The sequence below is a fragment of the Filicampus tigris genome, chromosome 1 (assembly GCF_054856515.1).
Source record: "Filicampus tigris isolate MCC_2025a chromosome 1, RoL_Ftig_1.0, whole genome shotgun sequence".
NCBI classification, from domain to species: domain Eukaryota; kingdom Metazoa; phylum Chordata; class Actinopteri; order Syngnathiformes; family Syngnathidae; genus Filicampus; species Filicampus tigris.
Genome location: NC_141217.1, coordinates 31,200,604 through 31,222,091, shown reverse-complemented (window position 1 = coordinate 31,222,091; position 21,488 = coordinate 31,200,604). Strand labels below are relative to the sequence as shown.

The window sequence follows — 21,488 nt, the reverse complement described above, 5'->3', positions numbered from 1 at the left end:
CCTCAAGAACGCACCTGCTAACTTCATGCTAACACATAATGGAAAATGCCATTTACAGGCTAACGGATAGCATCACTAGTTGTGGCGTTAGACCCCTCTAAAATGGATATTTGAACACAAACAGCAGCGACATATTCAACAGACAATATTGAATACTTACAGGCATATATTCTTTACCCTGTTTAAAAAAGGATTAATATTTACCTTGTGGTAACTCTTCTTTGTTTGTGTCTGTAGTACTGTATTATATTGTACTGGTGGCTAAGGTCAGCACACCAGGAGTTATGAGTTAAATGCATGTGTCGTAGCATGCACAAAACCAGGAAAGAATGAATTCCATCTATGTTTAGGAACATTTATTCACCAACAACAAATTGAGATCAATGATCCACATGTTTTCCTCCAGACACACGATAACCATGCTACAACATAAAGGTTTCTTGTACTGTACTTAACTGTTTCGAGGCCGCCTGTATGTACAACCAACCTGAAGCCCATTCAAAGTCTCCTCGCACAATTGAATGGTTACAATACAACACTGCACCAGTTAAAATGATTTCCCACCACAAAGTATAACATACATTAACCTCCGTGGATTTATCATAAAACCAATTCACTACAGTTGCACTCACAGTCTTCTTTTGCCGGAGTCATCTCCCGATCACGGATTCATATTTTTTTTTTACATTTCTTTGAGTGCATTCAAGTTACAACATGTACAGTAGCATCCTCAGAATCTCAATGAAAAAGCCAGGGGACGGGCACATCTACAGTATGTTTCATCAAGGGGTTACTTACAGGAAACATCATACGAAACATACATACTGTTAATAGCAGAGGGTGGACAGTCGCACGCAGCCAGCGCTTGTAAACCATCGAAACACATGACGAGCCGAGTGGCAAATGGAAAAAAGTATACAGTACCGTGGGGGATTTGCAAATGTGTGGTCATACATGCAAATCCAAATGATGTCGTGTGCCAGTCATATTCTGCTTGACTGGTCATGTTTCATGCCAGCTGTGGTAGAAGTGCAACAATTAATCGATTAATTGACAACTAATCGATTATCAAATTAATCAACTATTTTGAGAATCGATTAATCATCTAGAGATTGTTTAACTTAAGATTCCAAACCCTTGGAATTTCAGTCTCTCAATGGCAAATATTCTCCAATTTCTGTCGCCCACCATAAAAGAAAACCGATTATCAAAATAGAAAATACTTGCAAACATTTGCTTTTACTTTGGAAAACAGTCCTCAATATTTTCGCTGATTTTATTCTGCACTGTAAATTTGAGATGTCCGTGTTTTTAAAATAAGAAGATGGAAATATGTTTTTTATCCGATTCATCGATTGTAAAGATAATTGATAGTTGCAGCCCTAAAAATAAGTCAGCAATGATCACAGATATCACACTTCCAAATACATGGACTTTAAAACAACATGAACGAAGCAAAAAAAGAAGCTTTTGCCATCATTGGAATTCCCACACAACATGATGAATGTAATGTTCTTCATAACACATGGCCCTTCAATCTTTCCGTAAAAAAAAAAAAAAAAAAAGACATGTCTGCTGATATGACAACATTCCTCTCAGGCATAGATGACAAAATGACAAAACATCCCCTTACACTGTGAAGCGACGTTCAAATAAATGAGTGTGAATTCACAACGTCAGCCACATTTTCCCCGCTGCTCGACAACCGGTTTGGAAGCGCGATGCCGCCGAGAGCCTCAACGCTCTCACACTGCACGTCGTACTCATTGTGGACATATTGCACACACAAGAGTCAAAAAGTTGCCAAAGAGGAAATATGCTGCATGCTACACAATAACGCACATTGCAGGATTAGAGGGACGTGGGGACGAAATAGAAAATAAATGAAAATATAATAATTTCTTGTCATACTCTAGGGAAATAAATAGGGAGACGCTGTATGGGGGTGTAAGGGATGAGTAGTTCCTTTGATGGACCATGCTGACTAGTCCCTGTCCTCTGCATGGGCCTTCCTTGTGAAAGATGGATTCTTTCCCGTCACGGAGGTGGCGCAGGTGGGCCGAGGCGAGGAGGGACGGACGGACGGACGGGTGCGGCTGCTTAGTTGAAGCCGGTGTCGGTGTGGTAGGAGTAGTGGCCGTCCGACGTCAGCTGGGTGGTCTCTGTTGCTGTGGGCTGAAGCATGATGGGCTCGCCTCCCGCCTCTGCTGGAGACACACGAACAGGAGGAAATTATAGTAAAAATGTTCTTCATATACATCTCTGGCAATTGATTCCATACATGAGATTTCGTGGTTACTGTACAGCTGTACTGAAGAAGCTTCAGCTGTTATTTGGGACTTGTAGGTTACTTTACTTTACTACACAATACTTATTGTGACCTTTTTTTTCTGGCACTATTGAGTGAGCTGGTCTGAGAAGTGAACACTGCCCTCTGCTGTCAAGTTGCTGTGAGTGAATCAGGGAGCTGTTTTCTCCTTCTCGGTCTCTTTACTTTAACTGGCCATATGATACTGGTTAGCAATATCCGTAACACGCACTCCATTTTCATACTTAGCGACTATCTTCTTCCTTGAATCCACTTTGGTTCGCATCACTTTCCCTTTTTTTTTTGCTGCCAGTAGCGCTGCTGTCTTTCTTTGGGCCCATGGCTCAGAATATTGTATTGAAAAGCACTCGTAAGTGTGATGAGAGTGTCACAACTGCCTGACTCGAAATAGGCAGCGGCTCGTCTTGGCTCGGTAGCCACGGGAACGGTTCCCGTGTGCATTCGGCATCGCTCGGCTCCACTCGCCTACACGTTTAACGCTCGTTAGGCTTTGCTCGGGTGTTTGGGCTCCGAGAATTTGGACGAACTCTGAGGCATTTTATACTCTTGATTTTTGGGTCAAAGTCCGATTTGTACGAGTCGAGAGTAGAGTGACCAGATCCAAACCCACCAGATGTGGGATAGGGAGTAGGGGACACCAAAAATGCCTACGGCACAGCTTGTCAACTGTTCAGTAACATATAATATAATAAACTGTAACAAAATAACATCTATAGATCTACAAATAAAAACACAGAACCCAGAATTGCAGTTGAAATTATCTGCAGTTACAAAAATACAACACAAACTGCTAGTAAAAAGGTAAATCTCTTGAGACATTAATATTAATAGGACAGGGGCGGAGCCAGAACGTGGCTAATGGGTGGGCCTGGAAAAATCAGGGTGGGCTTGAATATTTCTCTCACTGAGCACAATCCTCCTATCGCGAAACATCGTATATTCAAATAAAATGACAAACTGAATAATATGAAGTTCAGATCCTCCGTAGACAACCACAATTATGCCATTCTTAAATATTCAATACAATAAAAAACACAACAAAACACAAATTCAAAAATAATGTCATAATAATTTACAAAAAATATAAAAGTATATATTTTGTTCGTGAATCTCACTGTGTGGGCAGTCTGTCAATCTGGGTGGGCCTGTGCACACCCAGGATGCACTTTAACAATAGTCACACTCACACAATAGAACCTTGTCAAATCTCAAGTCAACATGTAGAGCATGAAGTGCAGTAACAATTTACTACAGTAACAAAGACAATCCAAACAGAGACAGGCTACTACAACTACTGCAATTCAAATTATTTTCAAATTTAACAGCAAGTATATCAAAAATAGTCAGGAGATAACAATACTGTAACTACAATCAATTCGGTTGTAAACAAACGTGTCCACCATAGCAGCACTATGCACTTCCAGAACCAAGGAAAGCACTGATGAAACACTTTCGGTTATGTCCATCACGACTCCAGTCTTTCAGTTTTCTCCACAACAGCAACGGCAGCCACAAAGTTCACAGAAAGCTTTATCTGACTTTATCTGGCTTCACCCCCAGACAATGAGTTCCCAGACCTTGTTGTAACTGCATTTCATTTTCTTTGCAGTCTTCTTACTTTCCTTAGAGTCCTCCATTTTCATTAATTCATCGCAAATGTCTGAACGCGTCGCTAAAATGCTTGTTTTTGGTAGGCGTATCTTTAAAAACAACTATTGCCTGCATGTGCATACCCCTGCCTCTCACAGTCTCACACACACACACGCAGCCCGAGACCCGCCTCCATAATAGCCTCCACTATGTGTCGTCTGCTCTCAGCACACGTTAAATAAAAAACAAGATTTTAGGTTTGAAAATTGGTGCCTGCCGATCGGACATGCGGGACATCGAGTCAATTTGCGGGACGCATCAAAAATCATTCAAATGCGGGACAGTCCCGCGCAAATCGGGACATATGGTCACCCTAGTCGAGAGTCATTGGAATTCCGAGGTTTCACTGTACAGTATTTTGTTTGGTTTGTTTTCAAGATTTGTGATTGCAAAAGCAAAGTGGGTGGGCCTTCAAATGTCTGATTGCACGAGTTCAATTTTTGTCGCTACAGTTTGAAGGACTCTCAACCAAAAGTGATTGCGTTTACTCTTAACGTGTCTTAACGCGTTAACATCATGGTTAAACATCCAGTTAAAAGTTGAAAGAGATTGAACATTATTCTTTTCCAGTTGTTACTCTGGATGTTTACATTGTCATTTTAAAAACAGTCAACGGTACTTTTTTTTTAGATTTGCTTTTTACTTGAAACACTTGAAAATAACAATTACATTTAGTAGTTGTAATACAAAGTAAATATGATTAGAACATTTGAGCATGACGTGTTTTGTGTTCAATTACACACAGTGTGATTGTCCTCATTATTCCTGGCACTCAATTTTCAAATATGGAATTTCCTGTTTAATATTGTTTAATACCATAAAATTGCACGACAGTCATGAAAGAGGCCAGGAGCGTCTTATATCTATATACGCAGAGGAATAACACACATCAAAGTTTGAAAACAGTCAAAATGACTGCTCTCGTACTTCTAGTGGTATACTGTAAAAATCTGTAAAAAAAAAAACCAATGGCTATAAACGGCAGATTTCGCTACACAGCAGATAAAAAGTCAAAAGGCGCACGAGGTTCTCACCTCTCTCGTCAGATTGCAGCTGAGCCTCCAGGTCCTCCGGGGACACGTAAAAATCCTGCTCCTGGCCCTCCCGAGGCCGAGGTTTACATCTTCCGCAGCAGCAGTTGCAGCAGCAGCACAGGCAGCAACAGAAGTAGCAGCCAGTGGCCAGGCCGCAGAAGACAAACAGCGCCTGCAAAAGAGCTCCAGTTTGACGGCAGGCGCACACCAAAAACAAAACAACAAAGCAAACGTTTCCTTTGCATCCAAACTTACCTTTGCCCACCAGCTGGAGAGGACAAAGTAAGTGTTGACGTTCTCCTCTCCAAACTGCTCGGCCACATACAGTCCCAGCGAGCCGTATTTGTCGTAAATGTTGCGCTTCGTGGGGTCGTTGAGAATGGCGTGGGCGTTGTTTATCTCCTTGAATTTATCTGCTGCTTCGGGATTATCAGGATTCTTGTCAGGGTGAAACTTCAAAGCCAGTTTCCTGCGTGGAACACAAACAACCAATCAACGATCTCATCATACAGGACATCCATCCAGTTTCTACTGCCCACCCCTTTTTGACATTTTTAATCAACATTTCTGAACACATGGCAGGACAATCAGACAAACGCAAAACCGTTAGGGTGTGTTCACACCAGGGGCGGTGCCAGACGGTAGCTAATGGGTGGGCCTGGAAAAATCAGGGCGGGCCTGAATATTTCTCTCATTGATATATACATATATTCAAATAAAATGATAAACTGAATAATATGAAGTTCAGAACTTCCTTAGACAACCACAATTATGCCATTCTTAATATTCAATAAAATAAAAAAAACACAACGAAACACAAATTCAAAAATAATTTCATAATAATTTACTAAAAATTCAAAAGTATATTTATTTTTTCATGAATCTCACTGGTTGGGCAGTCTGTCAATCTGGGTGGGCCTGTGCACACCCAGGCCCACCGATGGCTCCGCCCCTGGCTCACAATAGGTTGGTGTTTCCCAACATTTATTGAGCCAAGGCACATACAGTATAGCAGTACCTTGAGATACGAGTTAGGGTTTAACGATTTTGAAAAATAATGTAATTGCGATTCCCCCCCAATAAGGTGAATGCGATTTAATATGGGATTATTTTTTAAGGTCCTCTCCCCATGTATTTATGTGTGTGTGTTGGGGTGGGGCTTTGGTCTCACCTGTAGGAGCGCTTGATGTCATCATTCGTGGCAATCTTTTCCACTCCCAGCACATGGTAGAGTGACTCCCCAGCGGTGGACAGAGAGCGCTGCCTCTGATGCTCAGCCATGATGCCTCACCTCCACAGGCTGGACACACACACACACACACACACAAATGCAACCATATGTACCGTATGTATAGCCAGCACATTGGTATCCTCAGTCGGGTCTCGTGCGAGCTGGATCCTGTCCGAGCAGACTTGAGGCGTGAGGCGGGGTATACCCTGGCCAGGACTGGCCACGGAGCACAATAGAACAATGCTTCCCAACCACTGGGCCATTACAGACCATCTGGTGTGCCAAGGGAAATTATCCAATTACACTCCACTGATCTGAAAAGTATCATTTACAACAAATAATGCCTATCTTTGTTCCTCTATCTGTGCCAGTGACAAATAGTGACAGGGAAAACAATTACGCTTTCTCTCACTAGATGGCAGAAGGTCCAATGAACCTGTGTATCCACCTGTCGCCATTTATAAAACAGAATCATAGTTTTATGTTCTACAAGATTTCCAATCTAGTAGGTACAGTACATTTGTGAAAAAGAATGAGACGAAATCACCATAATTTCAGTCTACAGCGTGTAGTTTTTGTAACACTCCCACTGGTGCAGTTGTCTCTCGTCATATCTCGTTTCAGTTTTTGCATCCTCACTGTATCGTGGATTTTATCAACTGTACATATCTAATGCTGTATTGCAGACTCATGTAGCAATCAGTGCGAGCCAGTCAGGAGGAAAGAACGCATAACAAACAATGTCCAAAGTTTGGAATCATTTTACACTTCAAAAAGAAGATACACTGCCAAAAGTGTCTACTGTACCATGGCTTACACAACTGTACATCAATGTTAAAGCAAACATAAAGCTACCTTATTTAATATCGTCTACCACCACTAGTTGGAATGACTTGTAATCCCTCCACAACCGCTAATTAGAATGAATTGTAATCCCTCAGCAGGTGGTCAAGGATTGATAGACAGCCACCAGTGCAATTTAAATCGCTTCATTGAACAAACGGTTCAGAACACAACAACACATTCCTAAAGGAGTTGTCCATGGCCAGAATTTACGGCGAGTAACTCAAATGCAGGTGCAAGAATTAATTCATTGATCCTTGAGGGTGATGTAGTCGGCCGCGCAAGTAACGCGGCCAGTCGGAGACTGCCGAGCACCCGTCTGTGTGTGACTACCCCCGCCCCCTCCGCCCCTAATAGTGACGGGGTGCTATAAAAATATTTTTAAGATAACAATGATTATAATCTGTTCAATAAATTGATTTTCACAATGATTCAGAGGGATTGTATCATATCTATGAATGAAAGCCGGTGACATCCACCACCCTCGTCCGCCGAATCTGTCGATGAAATACACCAAAATCGCGTTACACCATCTACGCTGCACGAATGCACAATAAAAGCTTTTAGCTAGTCTAAAATTTAGTGTACTTTTTGTAACCAAATTGCGAGATGCGCTGGGGGGGGGGGCCCAGTGAGGCGCAGTCTACCAAATTCACAAACACGCTAGACTAGACTTGCGCTGGCACGGAAATGAGGTTACGCCCATATTTACGCAGAGCACACATGCACCAGGCTACCAAAATAGGGCCCTATGCGTGGATATGCGAGTACATATTATGTTAAATGTGCATTTCTTTGCGTTAGGTAATTTAATACAGAGTCTGGAGGTTTTTGCCTAAATATAAACGATAGCTACACTGAAAAAAAACAATTACTTAACTTTCAGTTGCATTTGATTAAAATACGGGCAACTGATGTAATTGTCTACTCTTTTCCTTAAAAATATTGAAATGATATTTGTTAGTTGAACACATGTGCAACTGATGAAGGCCTTAGACATCAGAATTCAGAAAATCCAATGGAATCAAAGGATTTTTTTCAGTGCATGTTGTGTGCAAATGACAACACTTTAAATTCTACCTTTGAAGTATTGCCCGACCCATGTGGATTTGTTTAGGCCGATGCCGATTGTGATTTGATAGAATAAAATTCCGGTAACTGATTAATCATCGGATTATTTAAAAAAAAACATAATGAATAAAATGCCTTAGGTTTTGGTCCCGATCCGGATCTCACTGAGCAGCGAATGCAAACATAACGAATTTGGTGTTGTTTCGTAAAAGGTTGCAAAAGACTGCTGAGATGATCGCAAAAATCTTTAACATGTACTTGGTATGTTAACATGATGAACCCTAAATATCAGACATGGTCATCTTTGGTAGCTCTCAAAGTCTTGTGTAGATCATGTGTGAATAAAACACAATGTAGACTGTAGATGATTAATGATTAATATTTCTACAGTTGATTTTTTTGCAGTCTGCTGCCTTAGGCCTCTGCCAGTCACCTGAACCGGAAGGAAGTGCTTTGACTTGTTTTATCAGATGCGGAAGTTGATTGCGTAGAAGGCATTACCCAATCACAAAATTCTGACAAGAGAAAACACTGAGTGGCCAGCAAATCTGGGAAACCATGAGCCACAGTGGCTGCTGAGCAAAAACTTCATGTCAAGCTAAACAAGGGACTAGACAAGGTCCCTAGTCTGGCCTGGGGGCCAAATGCGGCCTGCAGCCTCTGGCATAAATTATAATGAGTGGCCCGTCAGTAGTGTTGACCGCAGTACAAAATACACATGTAAAAAAATTTTTTAAATTTAAAAAAAAAAAAGCTGTTTTACATTTCACCACAAGATGGCAGCAGACCTGTGGCTGCCCTCCCGGGTGCTTTTAGAAATACACTCTGAGCTGCTCTGCCTCTCAGAGAACACCACTCTCAAAGTCGCGTTAGGTGTCAGAGTGAACACCTTGCTGCATTGCATTTTGTGTGGATCTTTCCAGTCCATTTCTAAAATAGAGACTCTAGTGAAGAAAAAGATGCTTCCAGGACAAGTGGAAAGAAGCAATTCAATATCAAGTGTCACTAGCAGACGTAACATGCAAACTACGACAAGGTGACTAGTAACAAATACGGTAAAAATTCTAAAGAAACTTGAAGCTGAATGGTCGGTCCGTACACATTTTTAGCTCACCAAATCTGTCTCTCCTTGCAAAAAGTTTGGACACCCCTGGACTAGACAAACAATTCAAACCAAATTAAAATTTAGGTTCTTTTGAGCAGTGGTCTCCACCCACTGGTCCGTGGGCCATTTGGTGCCAGCAGAGCACTGACAGACTGCACCCCCCCCCCCCGCTTTTTTTTTTTGTAGGGGAGCATATACAGTGCATACACTACAAAAGGCGTCCAACTTTGCGAGATGAAATGGTGCTGACTGCAGGGCAGCAGCTGGCTCGGCCAAGCTCTGCAGAGTCAAAGGGGGCAAGTGTTGGATTTATGACACACTCCTGCAGAGCATTTCTCACGCTCGTGTCAAACTCGTCCACTCGCATTGGTACACGCTTCACTTGATCCAACGGCCTCCTGATCGGCGTTACTTAAACATAACGGCGTTTAAAACAAACGACAGATTAACCGTCATCCCGATACAAATTGAACAGGCCGCATTCAAGCAGCTTTGTCAAGACGACAACAAAAACCCGACAGATTGCGAATAATTTGTCAACGAGCAGGATTAGAGGCCGGGGAAAACGTTGCAAGGAGCAATAATCTCCGCGCATCATCGTCATCGTCATCATCATCATCATCATCATCAGCAGCAGCAGCAGCAGCATCCATGTTAGTTCGCCTCATCCAGGCCTGCTGAGGATGCGAAGCACGGCCGCTCATTTGGCGAAGGGCGCGCGCCGTCGTGCGGAGGCGAAGGCAAAGCAGTCGAGGCAGGAAGAAGAAAGACTCACCTTCCACGAGACCAAAGTGCGAGACGAACGAGCGGTGGCGACGAAGGAAGGACGGACGGCGTCTCGTGACTATAGCTGCATCTCTCCGCGGAGCCTCTGTGATTGTGTGTGGCTCCAACCTCCCAACCATGGACAGCTGCAGGAGAACGTTGGCCCCGCCCCCGTACGTTGAGCGACGTAACGTGCGCGCGCACGCGGACCGATGCGGGAGGCGGGAAGCGCGCGCAGAGAGACGTGACTAATGGACAATTCCGAATATCCGGGCATTTCTGGTAATACCCACGATGCAACGCGCCTTAGTCGGTGAAAACCCACCGTATTGTATTGCTTTTGCCGGTGACTACTGACTAGCATATAAAGCTCTCAGAAAACAATGCCTAGAAGTTGTTGTGCGGTTGGATATCCCAATGGAAACTAAATTATCATTCCATATTACTGTCGTAGTATTAGGCATAGGGATTCAAGTGACACGTTTTAGAGCAACTCTAACGTCTTTATTTGCTTCTCATAATTTCTCACAAGCTAACACATAGCCACATAGGCACTTCCTGTTAGGCCTTTCACAATAAAATACGTTGAACTTAAAACAGGTTACACCATAATTACTGTGTGGACCTTGAACATCGGAGAAAGTGGATAAAAGGAGTGAAGAGAGTGGGACTAGACGGTTCAGAATGGAAGCTAACAAAGACTGCACTGCTTTGTGATGAGCACTTCTTAGTGGTAAAATTCGTTCTCAAGTGTGATAAAAATCTAATTTTTGTAGTCAGACGACATTTCATCACATTTTGAAATCAAAATAATCCTCACAAATCAAATGACAACAAACCAAAGTTCAATGCTTTTCAATGAGCGGTAACGTTTGTTTTCACTGACTTGACCGGCATTTTAACTTGTGACGTCATTTTGACATAAATTCGGAATTGTCCATAATAATAGTTCAACAATAGTCTTTTACGCCACTCAACTTCCTTCATAGTGCACTTAAAATAAAAACAAACAAACAAACAATCATCTGAACCAAAATAAAGGGGAGAGAGTTGGGCATGGACTGGCTGTGATTGACAGCAGCAGTGACAAAGTACGACCAAAATAATTTCTGTACCATGACAATTATGCTTAATAAACTAAACAAATGCTATGCTAATAAATCACTAACCTGAAAATCGCTATAAAGATGTTCACAAACACTACTATTCCAACTCCAACTTGCTATGGAGGCGTTTTTGAGACTGAGCCGCTTTTATAACCCACATTGGGAGAGTGACTACATGAAGTTCTCTGCTAGTCCAGTCAGAGGACAGAAAGCCAAATTCACATGCAGTGCAGTGTTTAACCTGAAGATGACTTCACACAGATAGTTTTGCCCGACATCAGGATTTCAACGAACATACACTGAAATGTCAAATTAATGACCAGGACATGAAGACAACATTAGTAGACACCCGTTTACAGTCTGTCAATACAGTTTATGTAATTCCGAATAACCAGGCATTTCTAGTAATACCCACGGTGCAACAGGTCTTAGTCGGTGGAAACAACCCACCGTATTGTATTGCTTTTGCCTGTGACTAGCATATAAAGCTCACAGAAAAAACTTGCCCAGATGTTGTCGTGTGCAGAGTTGGGCATTCCGTCTATGTGACGGACCGGGCTGTCATGCGCCTATGACTGACCCGTTTTGCTGACGGTTGACGAATGACGGGATTTTTTTTTAAATAGCATAGTCGGAAGCCCATTTATTTTATCCGTATTTCGTCTGTAGTCCGTCTATTTAGTCTATTTTTTGTGGCGAGGTTTTGATGGCCGCGGCGAGCGAGGCGAAGAACAACAGTGAGTTGTTGTTGCTTGCGGGACAGATTTGAGTGAGGGACCAGGCTGTGAACAGGCTTCCATGGCGCAGAGGTACTGTGAGTCAGTCTTTCTATTCAAATATCGGCCAGCAGGGGGCGGGGTGGCGCTATCGGAATTGCTGACGGAAGCCTGTGTTTAAATCAGCACTGGGCAAGAAATCAACCTTAACAACATTTTTTCACAACTCTTTTGATGAAACGTTGACTTACTTACAAATACAGCAGTTGAATGTGACTTTCATGCACTGAGGGGGTCTGTATCGTTTTTACTGGCACAAAGCAACTTTGAGGAGGATGAGATCAACCCTGGCACACAAAAAAATACAAATGTCCTGAATTGCTTTACGGCATACTCACTTCCTCCTTTTGCTATAAAGACGGCTCAGGATTTCACGACAGTACGCACTGGGACGCATGGGAAATGTGGTTAATTTTTGTCAAAACACTACCGCTTTTGTCCACATGGCGCCGCCATAGTCAACAAAAACTGACATATGACACAGTGTTGCTTTAAAATCAGAGGTGGACCGGCCTATAGGCGTGTACTATTAGCGCACCCCCCAGGACCAGTTTCGTTCTCGCAAAGCTGTGAATTTCACGTCAGTGTTACAGTTCAACTGGCTTCCACATGAACTCCCGATTCCAGCTGTGGCCGTTCGGGCAATGCCAGTCCGGTAATTTTGTTTTTCCTATCTACAGATTCATCACAAGCGACATCAAAACTGTTCAATTGCATACCTGTTCAATTCTCCAACAAACACTTGAAACCAAATGTCTCGTTTACAACTCCTGACTGGCTACAAGAAATTGTAAATGTAGTAAAAAAATACAAAGGTAGGGAGCGGTATTCGAACCCATGACACAAAGGGAAATAAAAGTAGCAGCTCATGATCAGAGTGAACGCTCTACCCACGACACCATGAAGTGGCATGACTGTTGATTAATTAACATGCCACATCCTCTTACAAAACTGCCAATCAAGTCTAGATTCACTTGCATTTTATGAATGATTAAATATACCTTAGTTGTGCTTACTATCACAATGTGACAAGAAATAGTGCTAATTTGACAATGTGGGACACCAACCCACTATGACGTGTGCTGTCAGTGCTAGCAGAATAAATGGACCAAGTAAGTTATCTCATCATGTGTAATTTACAGCAGGGGTCAGACCTCTGTACTTTATATTGCCATTAGCTGCAAATCCGTCATTTACTCCTTCAGTTATGGATGGAGCCTTCAGACAATGGAGAGAATTTGGACTGTATTGTGTTGAGGATCTATACATCCAGGGATCTTTTGCGTCATTGCAGCAGCTTCAGGAGAAATACGGTTGGTCACTAATGGATTTATTTAGATAACTCCAGATTAGGCACTTTGTTAGGACTCATCTTGACTGTTTTGAGAATGCAACACCTGATAAAATGGCTCAGTGTCTCAGAGACTGTATAACAGAAAGGTGTGCAATTTCATTTATATACGAGCAATTACAAGGACTAGGACAAATGAATATGGATGGCATAAATCGGGATTAGGAGAAAGAGTTGGGAACGTTAATATCTCAAGACGTCTGCGATATGGGACTGAAATATGTTAGCAACAGCTTCCTCAATGCTAGACATTGTTTGATTCAGTTTAAATTTCTGCATAGGATACATTATTCAAAAGTAAAGCTACATAGAATTTTCCCAGAAACTTCACGCATGTGTAAAAAATGTAACCAGGCAGAGGCAGATTTATCACAGTTATGCATTTTGCCCTAGATGAATTTGGCGTTGTCATATTTTCACTATACTTTAAGGTTTTTGTAGTCCAGCTAACGTTAGATCCACTTCTGGTTATTCTGGGTGTGTCAGAAACCTCTCTAAACCTACAGAAGCCACAGAGACAACTTCTGTCCTATGGCCTTTTGTGTGCAAAGAAACTAATCTTGTTTCTTTGGAAGGGGAAAGATGTACCGACCTTCAAAGCTTGGATGTCACTGCTGACTGGAGAGGATTCGGTACGTCCTCAATAAGAGACTGGAAGACCTTGAAAAGATATGGAGAACGATGATTTCGTTCATGGAGGGTTAAAACATACGTGCGGTTGTTATATTTATTGATTCTGAGTAGCACTACTCTGGGGTGGCTTTGAGGGGGTGGGTCGGTGTGTGGTTTTTTTTTGGGGGGGTATGTTGGAAAATGAGACACAATGTCTGTTACATAATCTGTATTATTGCTATGTTCTGTCTCACAATAAAAATATTTGAAACACACACACACACACACTTTTTTTGTTTTTGTTTTTAGCTAATAGCCAATTATAAACTAATACAGGGAGGAAATGTGTACAGTATACAGGGTGGGTGAAAAGTAACTAAGCATTAAAAATAGGTAACAAACTCTAAATCGCTGTCACAAATTTATTGAAACAAGTGACACGTGTATTACATGGAAAAATGAAAGTAACGATAAGAAGATTAGAAAAAGAAAAACAAGCTATTTTAGCTTGCTCTCGAATGGTCAAGTGACTGGCCATCTGTAAATTAAATAAGAAAGACAAATGATACCATCTATAGTTGCGGCAGAGAGTTGGGAGGCGTGAAATATTTTCTTTTTCCTGGGGGTGGGTGTAACAAGAAAGAACTGAGAAGCACTGGATGGATGGTTTAAAGCAGTGATTCTCAACCAGTGTGTGCCGTGAGAGATCACCAGGTGTGCCGAGGGAAATTATCCAATGTCAGTTATTTAGACAAAAATATATTGTTTTCTAATATTGTTTTTGTTAATTAGTTAATTAATGGATGCGAAGCACGTATAGCATCAGGCAAAACAATTAAATGCTCTTCCACTAGAGGTACCTGTATACGCACTTTTTGCGAATAGTTTTGCCACGTTGGTGTACCGTGAATTTTTATCCAATGTGAAATATATGCCTTCGCTCAGTAAAGGTTGAGAAACAATGGTTTATAGAAATGTTTTAGCTAGAACTTCAATGAGATTAAAAATTCTATAAACCATTATTAAAACCAGATTACTTTTCACCCACCATGTATATATTAGTAATTGATGTGGCCATCCCTACTGGAAAGTATATATATTTAATGTATCGAATACAATCATTGTTGCATGTGCAATTATTTTTTTAGGCACAACAATTACGCCCCCCCCCCCCCCCCCCCACACACACACACAAAACACACGCACACAAATCCACGCGTTGCCCTGCCTCGGCAACCGTGACGTCATCGTGTCCTCCAATGGCTGATCTCGCAGGAATGACGTGGGTTGCTATCGCGAGGATATCACTTTAGCTTGGCATATTAGCAGGCCACCGAAAGCTTGATTGGGGTCTCTGTTGTACTTTACAAATGTTCTCCTCTCGGAGAAACTAATCGGACTACGTGTCACCACTTGATACCTCCCTCGCGTCGAAAGAAACACCGGAGCTCGGGTTGGACGGTAGGTTCGCGGCTAACAGCGCGCTAACTAGCCGAGGCTGTCTGGATGTTGACTGCCTGGGTTGAGGAAATGAGGAACTGGATTTGTTTTGGGCTCTTCCGCCGCACGTTTACACCAGTTCGGCCCTCGAAAGCGTTCACAAACCTTCAAAACTCGTTTTCTCTCCTCATCATTGCACATTTGCTATTTCCCCCCTTGTATTCCGCACGTAGCATGTTTCGCCTCCGCTGTCCGTTTAGTGTTGCTGTAGGTACTTGAAGCCGCCAAACCGTGTCAGTCTTGCTCCCGTCTCCCCTTTTGAGCGTTTTCGCTCTCTTGCAGGTTTCCAATGATGAGTTATGCTGAAAAGCCTGAAGACATCACAAAAGACGAGTGGATGGACAAATTGAACAACGTGCACATTCAGAGGGCAGATATGAACCGGCTCATTATGAACTACCTGGTGACCGGTGAGGCTCCTGAAAACATGTGAAAAGGAGTGAAAAGAAAAGACAAAAACATAACACATATGATTCATCAATGTTCCGTACCATGCTCTGTCTGTCTTGTGTTCAAGAGGGATTCAAAGAGGCGGCAGAGAAGTTCCGCATGGAGTCCGGTATCGAGCCCAGTGTGGACTTGGACTCTCTGGACGAAAGGATAAAGATCCGAGAGATGATCCTAAAGGGACAGATCCAGGAAGCCATCGCGCTCATCAACAGTCTGCACCCGGAGCTGTTGGACACCAACCGATACTTGTACTTTCACTTGCAGGTACATTTTCATACCACACACGATCAGTGCAAGTAAATGAATGACTTTGGAAAGTAATCCGATTAATATACATGTGTTTGAAATAAACACACAATAAAGTAATTGCATTGGGTTTTTTTCCTCCTCAGCATTGGGATTTAATATGCAAAAATTTGCAAGGTCCTCTTTCCATGTATTTTTTAACAAACACAAGCAATAAATAATGTGTGTTACTAGGGCAGGACGATATGGTTGTAAAGTGTATCACAGTCAAATTAAACATTAAATAAATGTCTTTTTAAACATAATGTGCTTATTGGTCCTGTGCGAATCACAAACGTATGTCATATCAGTCTGTCGATAATTACTGCTTTTTTAAATCAAATTTTAGAATAAGAAAAACAGTGACATTGACTAAAGATCAATTCCAAAACAATTAAATTGATTAAACTTAAAAATGAAATAAAACACAACTATCAAGAGGAAAAATACCATTCAAAATATATTAGGTAGCCTAATTTTCAAGAAATGTACATTGTAATATGCAATGTTGTTAACATCCATGCTCCTCCGTCAGTGCACCGTAAAAATGCTTATTTGTGGAAGACGCTATACCCTATCGTTGATGCAGTTACATGAACCTTCATTCGTTGTTCATACGTTGTAGCCAACTATTACTGTTTTGGAGTGATGCATTACAGTTGAGCATCTGTCTTTGGTGCTCGTAATTGTGACGTAATTGTGTAGTCTTTGCCTACAGCATATAGAATGTTGGGGTCGGAATTCGCTTCCTTTTAAAAATGTTGTTTTTTAAATTGATATTATATTGGGGATCAATTTCTATTGATAGTGATCAGGTGTCTATCGCAACATATAATTGGTATTGAATTATTGCCCAGCTCTAATTCTGCTCATTTTAAGTGCTTCTTAGCAGGAATTTGTCACTTTTTTTTTGAAAGGCCATACATGACCCAGTCCTAATTTATCACTCGTGTGTCTTTCTCCTGGCGCAGCAGCAACATTTGATCGAACTCATCCGGCTAAGGGAGACAGAGTCGGCGCTGGAGTTTGCCCAGACGCAGCTGGCCGAGCAGGGGGAGGAGAGCCGTGAGTGTCTCACCGAAATGGAGAGAACGCTCGCTCTCTTGGCCTTCGACAACCCCGAGGAGTCGCCTTTCGGAGACCTGCTCAACATGATGCAGCGGCAAAAGGTACTTGCAATGGCTGCCTCCACCAAAAATGCTGCGTTGACCAACAATATTTACAAATCACCAGATTTATATCTTATGACAATGAATACATTCGCCAGTTTCTGATCCAGTAAAGAAAAAAAAAACACATGACATTATTCATACCAAGTTTTGCTTTCTGGTAGAGATAGACCGATCTGTTTTTTTTCAGGACCGATACTGTGCATTAGTACCGTAGTCAAGGGGGCCGGTAACCGATATTGGAGCTAATATTCATTTATTAATTTTCAATAAAAGGGAAAATATTGGTGTCCAAAAAATATGTATTTATATTTCAATACATTTCAATAAGCAGCAAATCAATCAATAAATGAGCGCATCTTGTCTTTTGAGATTAATATGTAACAAAAATACTGTCACTGAACATAAACATTGATAAAAGGTACTGAACACTGAATGAAGGCTAATCCATGTGTATCAACAATACTGCTTTGGGGTAGATTGTTTCAAAACAGTTCAGCCCTACTGCCTATCATGGTATCATTTGATGGTGTATTACTAACCCTAAAAATCAAACTACGGATGCGTTACACTTTTTTAGAAATATATAATGTACCCTAAATAAAACTTCTTAACCTCAAACCAGAATTAAATTTAAAACTCATTTTACTCAAGTCACAAAAAATGGAGAGATCTACTTTTCCATTCAAATTATTCAACCTTGGCTCAGCCCCCATTACGTATACATAATTGGGATTGTTCCATGTCAACACAAAATAATAATAATCAAATATTGATGGACTGATGGTCGATGCGTGTGAGAGTGCATGGAAACGGTACGAGAAATGTTTGTTGCTGCACAGGTGTGGAGCGAGGTGAACCAAGCTGTGCTGGACCACGAAAACAGGGAGTCCACCCCCAAATTGGCCAAACTCCTCAAGTTGCTGCTGTGGGCTCAGAACGAGCTGGACCAGAAGAAAGTGAAATACCCGAAAATGACTGACTTGAGTACGGGAACCATCGAAGATCCCAAGTGAACCCAACCGCAAGACTTGGACGTGTTTTCCGGCCCCCTTAATTTATGATAAACCGCTGTTGCAGCTGGATAGTTTGCTAAACTAGATTTTGATGAGTTGTCTTGGCTGAACCTGGTCATTGTGACTGTTGCATTCAAACGCCACCTTCAAAGTTACCATGGCGGTATACAGTGGTGCCTTGAGATAAGAGTGACCCAGCATAGGTTTTTCAAGATGCAAAGCAGTCACTTTTTTTTTTTTTTTGCTTTGACTTGCAAGAAAAATTTGAGATACAAACCTGTATTTTGGCAGGTGACTCGATTTGATTTACAACAGGCAGCATTTTTTCACTTAAAGCTCCTGTGAAAAACACTTATGTCCATATTTTTTTCATTTTTTACTTATTTTTACATGAATGGTATTCCCGCGTTTGATGTCGCATTGTGAAAATTTATAAAAAACCTGTACATGTTTTTTCACAAGACAGCGACGATATAGTGTAAAACAAAGAGGGACAAACGTTGTGTTATTTAAAATGACCACATAGTTTTCCCTTAATGTCTAATTAGCTTAATATTAACAACAAAATGCCAGAAACAACAAATAATGAATAGCATCGGTGTCGCAGTGTTATAGCCCTTTATAAAATGGATACACAAACAGTGGAGCAACACACGTAGAAGACAATAAAATTATACTAACAGGTTTATATTAGTCTTTATTATTTCTTTAAAATGACTAATATGACTGCATCTTACGGACAGTGTCGGTTTTCTCTGCTGGTCTTCTGCTGCTCCCAAGTGGCCAATGTGCGCACACCAGAAGAAGCAGCACAATTTCCATTGAAGCAAAAAAATTTAGCAAAAGTGGTTTGATCTTTATATTCTATTTAATTTTGCCCTTAATATCTGTTTGTGCAATTTTAGATTTTTTTGTGAAAAAAAAAAAAAATCTTTTGGTGGGCGATGGGGAACACATTATTATTAACGTTTATTTGAATGGGCAAAGATAAGTTGGCGTGTTTTGACTTAAGTGGTCACGGCAAAAATGACTTGTATCTCAAGGCACCAGTGTATTTTTAAATGGTTGTCTCTATTTTCCATGACTTCTGATTTCTAACTCAATTTCAGCAGCGGGGGCGCTTATTACTGTGTGTGGCTCACTAGTGTAGTTACTGCATTAATCATTCCTAAAAGAAAATTGAATCAATTTGAAAATGTGAATCTGGCCCTGACCTGGTTTCCATGGTAACTTGTTGCTTTTTGTGCCAACAAGTCACGGCTACGTTCAACCAGAATACCCAAAACTGGCTTACCCTGCTATCTAGATTTGTGCAACAACGTATATACTGTATGTAAAAAAAATAATATTAATATTGCTACATTTGTTATTCATGTGTCATAGAAGAGAGAAGACTGTAAATTGCTGTACTATTTACAAAATAACATTTAAATACAGACGCTGGGTTTTTAGACTAATGTTGGAGTCAACAAATACAAGTTGCTATTTTATACATTTGCGTTTCTCAAAGGCCTTGAGTCTGTAGTATTTATTGTGTCAATTGTTTGCATTGCCGGAAAGCGATTTCGTAAGAGCAAAACCGGGGTGAAACCAGTGAAAACTGTGAAGCTTTAAACCGGGGGCCTCAAACTCATTTGAATTCAGGGACCAAGCTGGACCAGTGTGTTTGGGGACTAATGAGCTATTTAAAAAAAAAAAACGATTCAACAAATATTTTCACATTTTTGGAGAATGTATTCACATTTTTTGATCATGTTGTAAATATGAGCACTAAGCAGTCTGAAATTTCTGAACAGAAATGAGTGCAATTTCAACAACATTCTGAATCAGTTTTTTCATTTACACTTGCAACTTCGAGATCCAAGTGAATCAACTGGTATATATGTTCCGTTCGTCAAACAATTTCATATATTCATTTTCCACATCCATCTGGCAAACTTGACATGCTCAACTCATCACACCGTACAAACTCAAGCTGAGGACTGATGTTTGGCAGTCCTCATTACCTTCAAATATTTTGACAGCAGGTGTTCATTTCCGCAGAAATGCATTCTTCACCGTGCAAAGGTGGCACAGCAGCACTGTCTATGAAGTAGGCTTACGCTGCTCCCGGAACTTGCCCTCTTATAGCCTTCACAAGTGCAGACGCTATATTATTGAAAGTCCACTCTCCAAACCTCACTCATGAAGTCCTTGTGACACTCATATCAGAAGTAGCAGCCATAATGAACGGTCGTCCATTAGTGCCTGTGTCAGCCGACCCGCAACAACCCGACCTGTTAACACCAGGCGCCATTCTCACGCAGAAATTCTGTTCCGTCCCTGTTCCACCTGGAGACTTTGATCCGAAGGACTTGTACCACAAGCAGTGGAAACCGGTGCAAGGTTTTGCCAACTCGTTTTGGAAACGATGGCGGAGCAGATCAACCAAACCTCGCTGTTGGAGACGTCGTCCTCCTTAAGGACGCTCAGGCCAAGAGAAATGAATGGCCGATTGGACTTGTCATGAACACTTATCCTGGTCGGAATGGGAGAGTGCGTAAAGTAGATGTACGGGTGATTCACTCCTAAAGTGTACACTAGACCTATTTCCGAAATTGTGTTACTGGTTGAAAGTTAAGAGTGATATAGCACTCGGGCGGGGGAGTGTACTGCCCTCTTGTGGCGAAAGCGTTGTTTTTTGAATTTGCATGTTTTTTTTTTTTTACCTTCGAGTGCTCCCGTAGTGCTTTGTAGTCCAGCCAATGCTCCTACATCGTTAATCCAGAGTGTTGGGCTGGTTCTGCTCTTGAGGTATTTCTGCAGAAGACGCACGTCCTTCCACTCGCAGCAGTCCTTCTTTGTCCAGAATCCCACTGAGGGTTTTCAATACACCGTGTTTTGTTATGTCCTCTCCTTTGCTTAGAGATTTGATTTCCTTTTCAAATGCTTCATGTTTTACTGTCTGCACAATGACTAACTTGGCTTGGTTTAGTAAATCCAATTTTTGCTCATTTGACTCAGGATTTTTTTTTAATGGATCTGATCTTTCAGCATTCGGAGCTCATTTTGACTTGCCCATGCATAAACATGGCCTTTGTTGTCTAAAGCTCGAATATACGTGATTGCTAATATAGACAATATGGAAGCGTCTGCAAAGACAAGCAGCTCTCTCTGACAGGTAGACTGGAGTGATATGTTCACATACTGTCTGCG

The 21,488-nt window shown here is 41.5% G+C and overlaps 2 protein-coding genes across 4 annotated transcripts; one reads left to right on the top strand and one right to left on the bottom strand.

Annotated features, from left to right (window-relative positions):
* Positions 1-341: 341 nt before the first annotated feature.
* dnajc5aa (DnaJ (Hsp40) homolog, subfamily C, member 5aa) lies at positions 342-10,310 on the bottom strand. Of its 2 annotated transcripts, none has more exons than XM_086032134.1 (5): positions 10,039-10,310; positions 6,185-6,313; positions 5,269-5,482; positions 5,014-5,185; positions 342-2,207 (listed from the first exon to the last, which is right to left on the bottom strand). In XM_086032134.1, exons 2-5 carry the CDS (start codon positions 6,292-6,294, stop codon positions 2,101-2,103), a joined length of 603 nt encoding a protein of 200 aa, XP_085888260.1. In that variant the 5' UTR covers positions 6,295-6,313; positions 10,039-10,310; the 3' UTR covers positions 342-2,100. The 2 variants fall into 2 exon arrangements, with proteins under 2 accessions (XP_085888260.1, XP_085888269.1); XM_086032143.1 differs by having other exon boundaries at positions 342-2,204; positions 10,039-10,291.
* Positions 10,311-15,107: 4,797 nt separating this feature from the next.
* On the top strand, positions 15,108-20,112 carry LOC147153559 (glucose-induced degradation protein 8-B homolog). Of its 2 annotated transcripts, none has more exons than XM_086032114.1 (5): positions 15,108-15,334; positions 15,656-15,783; positions 15,891-16,087; positions 17,080-17,277; positions 18,120-20,112. In XM_086032114.1, the coding sequence occupies exons 2-5, from the start codon at positions 15,663-15,665 to the stop codon at positions 18,291-18,293; spliced, it is 690 nt and encodes a 229-aa protein (XP_085888240.1). In that variant the 5' UTR covers positions 15,108-15,334; positions 15,656-15,662; the 3' UTR covers positions 18,294-20,112. The 2 variants fall into 2 exon arrangements, with proteins under 2 accessions (XP_085888240.1, XP_085888248.1); XM_086032122.1 differs by lacking the exon at positions 15,108-15,334 and adding an exon at positions 15,436-15,580.
* Positions 20,113-21,488: the final 1,376 nt, after the last annotated feature.

Coding starts and splice junctions, on each gene's coding strand:
- dnajc5aa (XM_086032134.1), bottom strand. CDS start 6,294: ATGGCTGAGCATCAGAGGCAGCGCTCTCTGTCCACCGCTGGGGAGTCA. Junction 5,186..5,268: donor TCTCCAGCTGGTGGGCAAAG/GTAAGTTTGGAT, acceptor GCTCTTTTGCAG/GCGCTGTTTGTCTTCTGCGG. Junction 2,208..5,013: donor GCTGCAATCTGACGAGAGAG/GTGAGAACCTCG, acceptor GTGTGTCTCCAG/CAGAGGCGGGAGGCGAGCCC.
- LOC147153559 (XM_086032114.1), top strand. CDS start 15,663: ATGATGAGTTATGCTGAAAAGCCTGAAGACATCACAAAAGACGAGTGG. Junction 15,784..15,890: donor TATGAACTACCTGGTGACCG/GTGAGGCTCCTG, acceptor CTTGTGTTCAAG/AGGGATTCAAAGAGGCGGCA. Junction 16,088..17,079: donor ACTTGTACTTTCACTTGCAG/GTACATTTTCAT, acceptor CTCCTGGCGCAG/CAGCAACATTTGATCGAACT.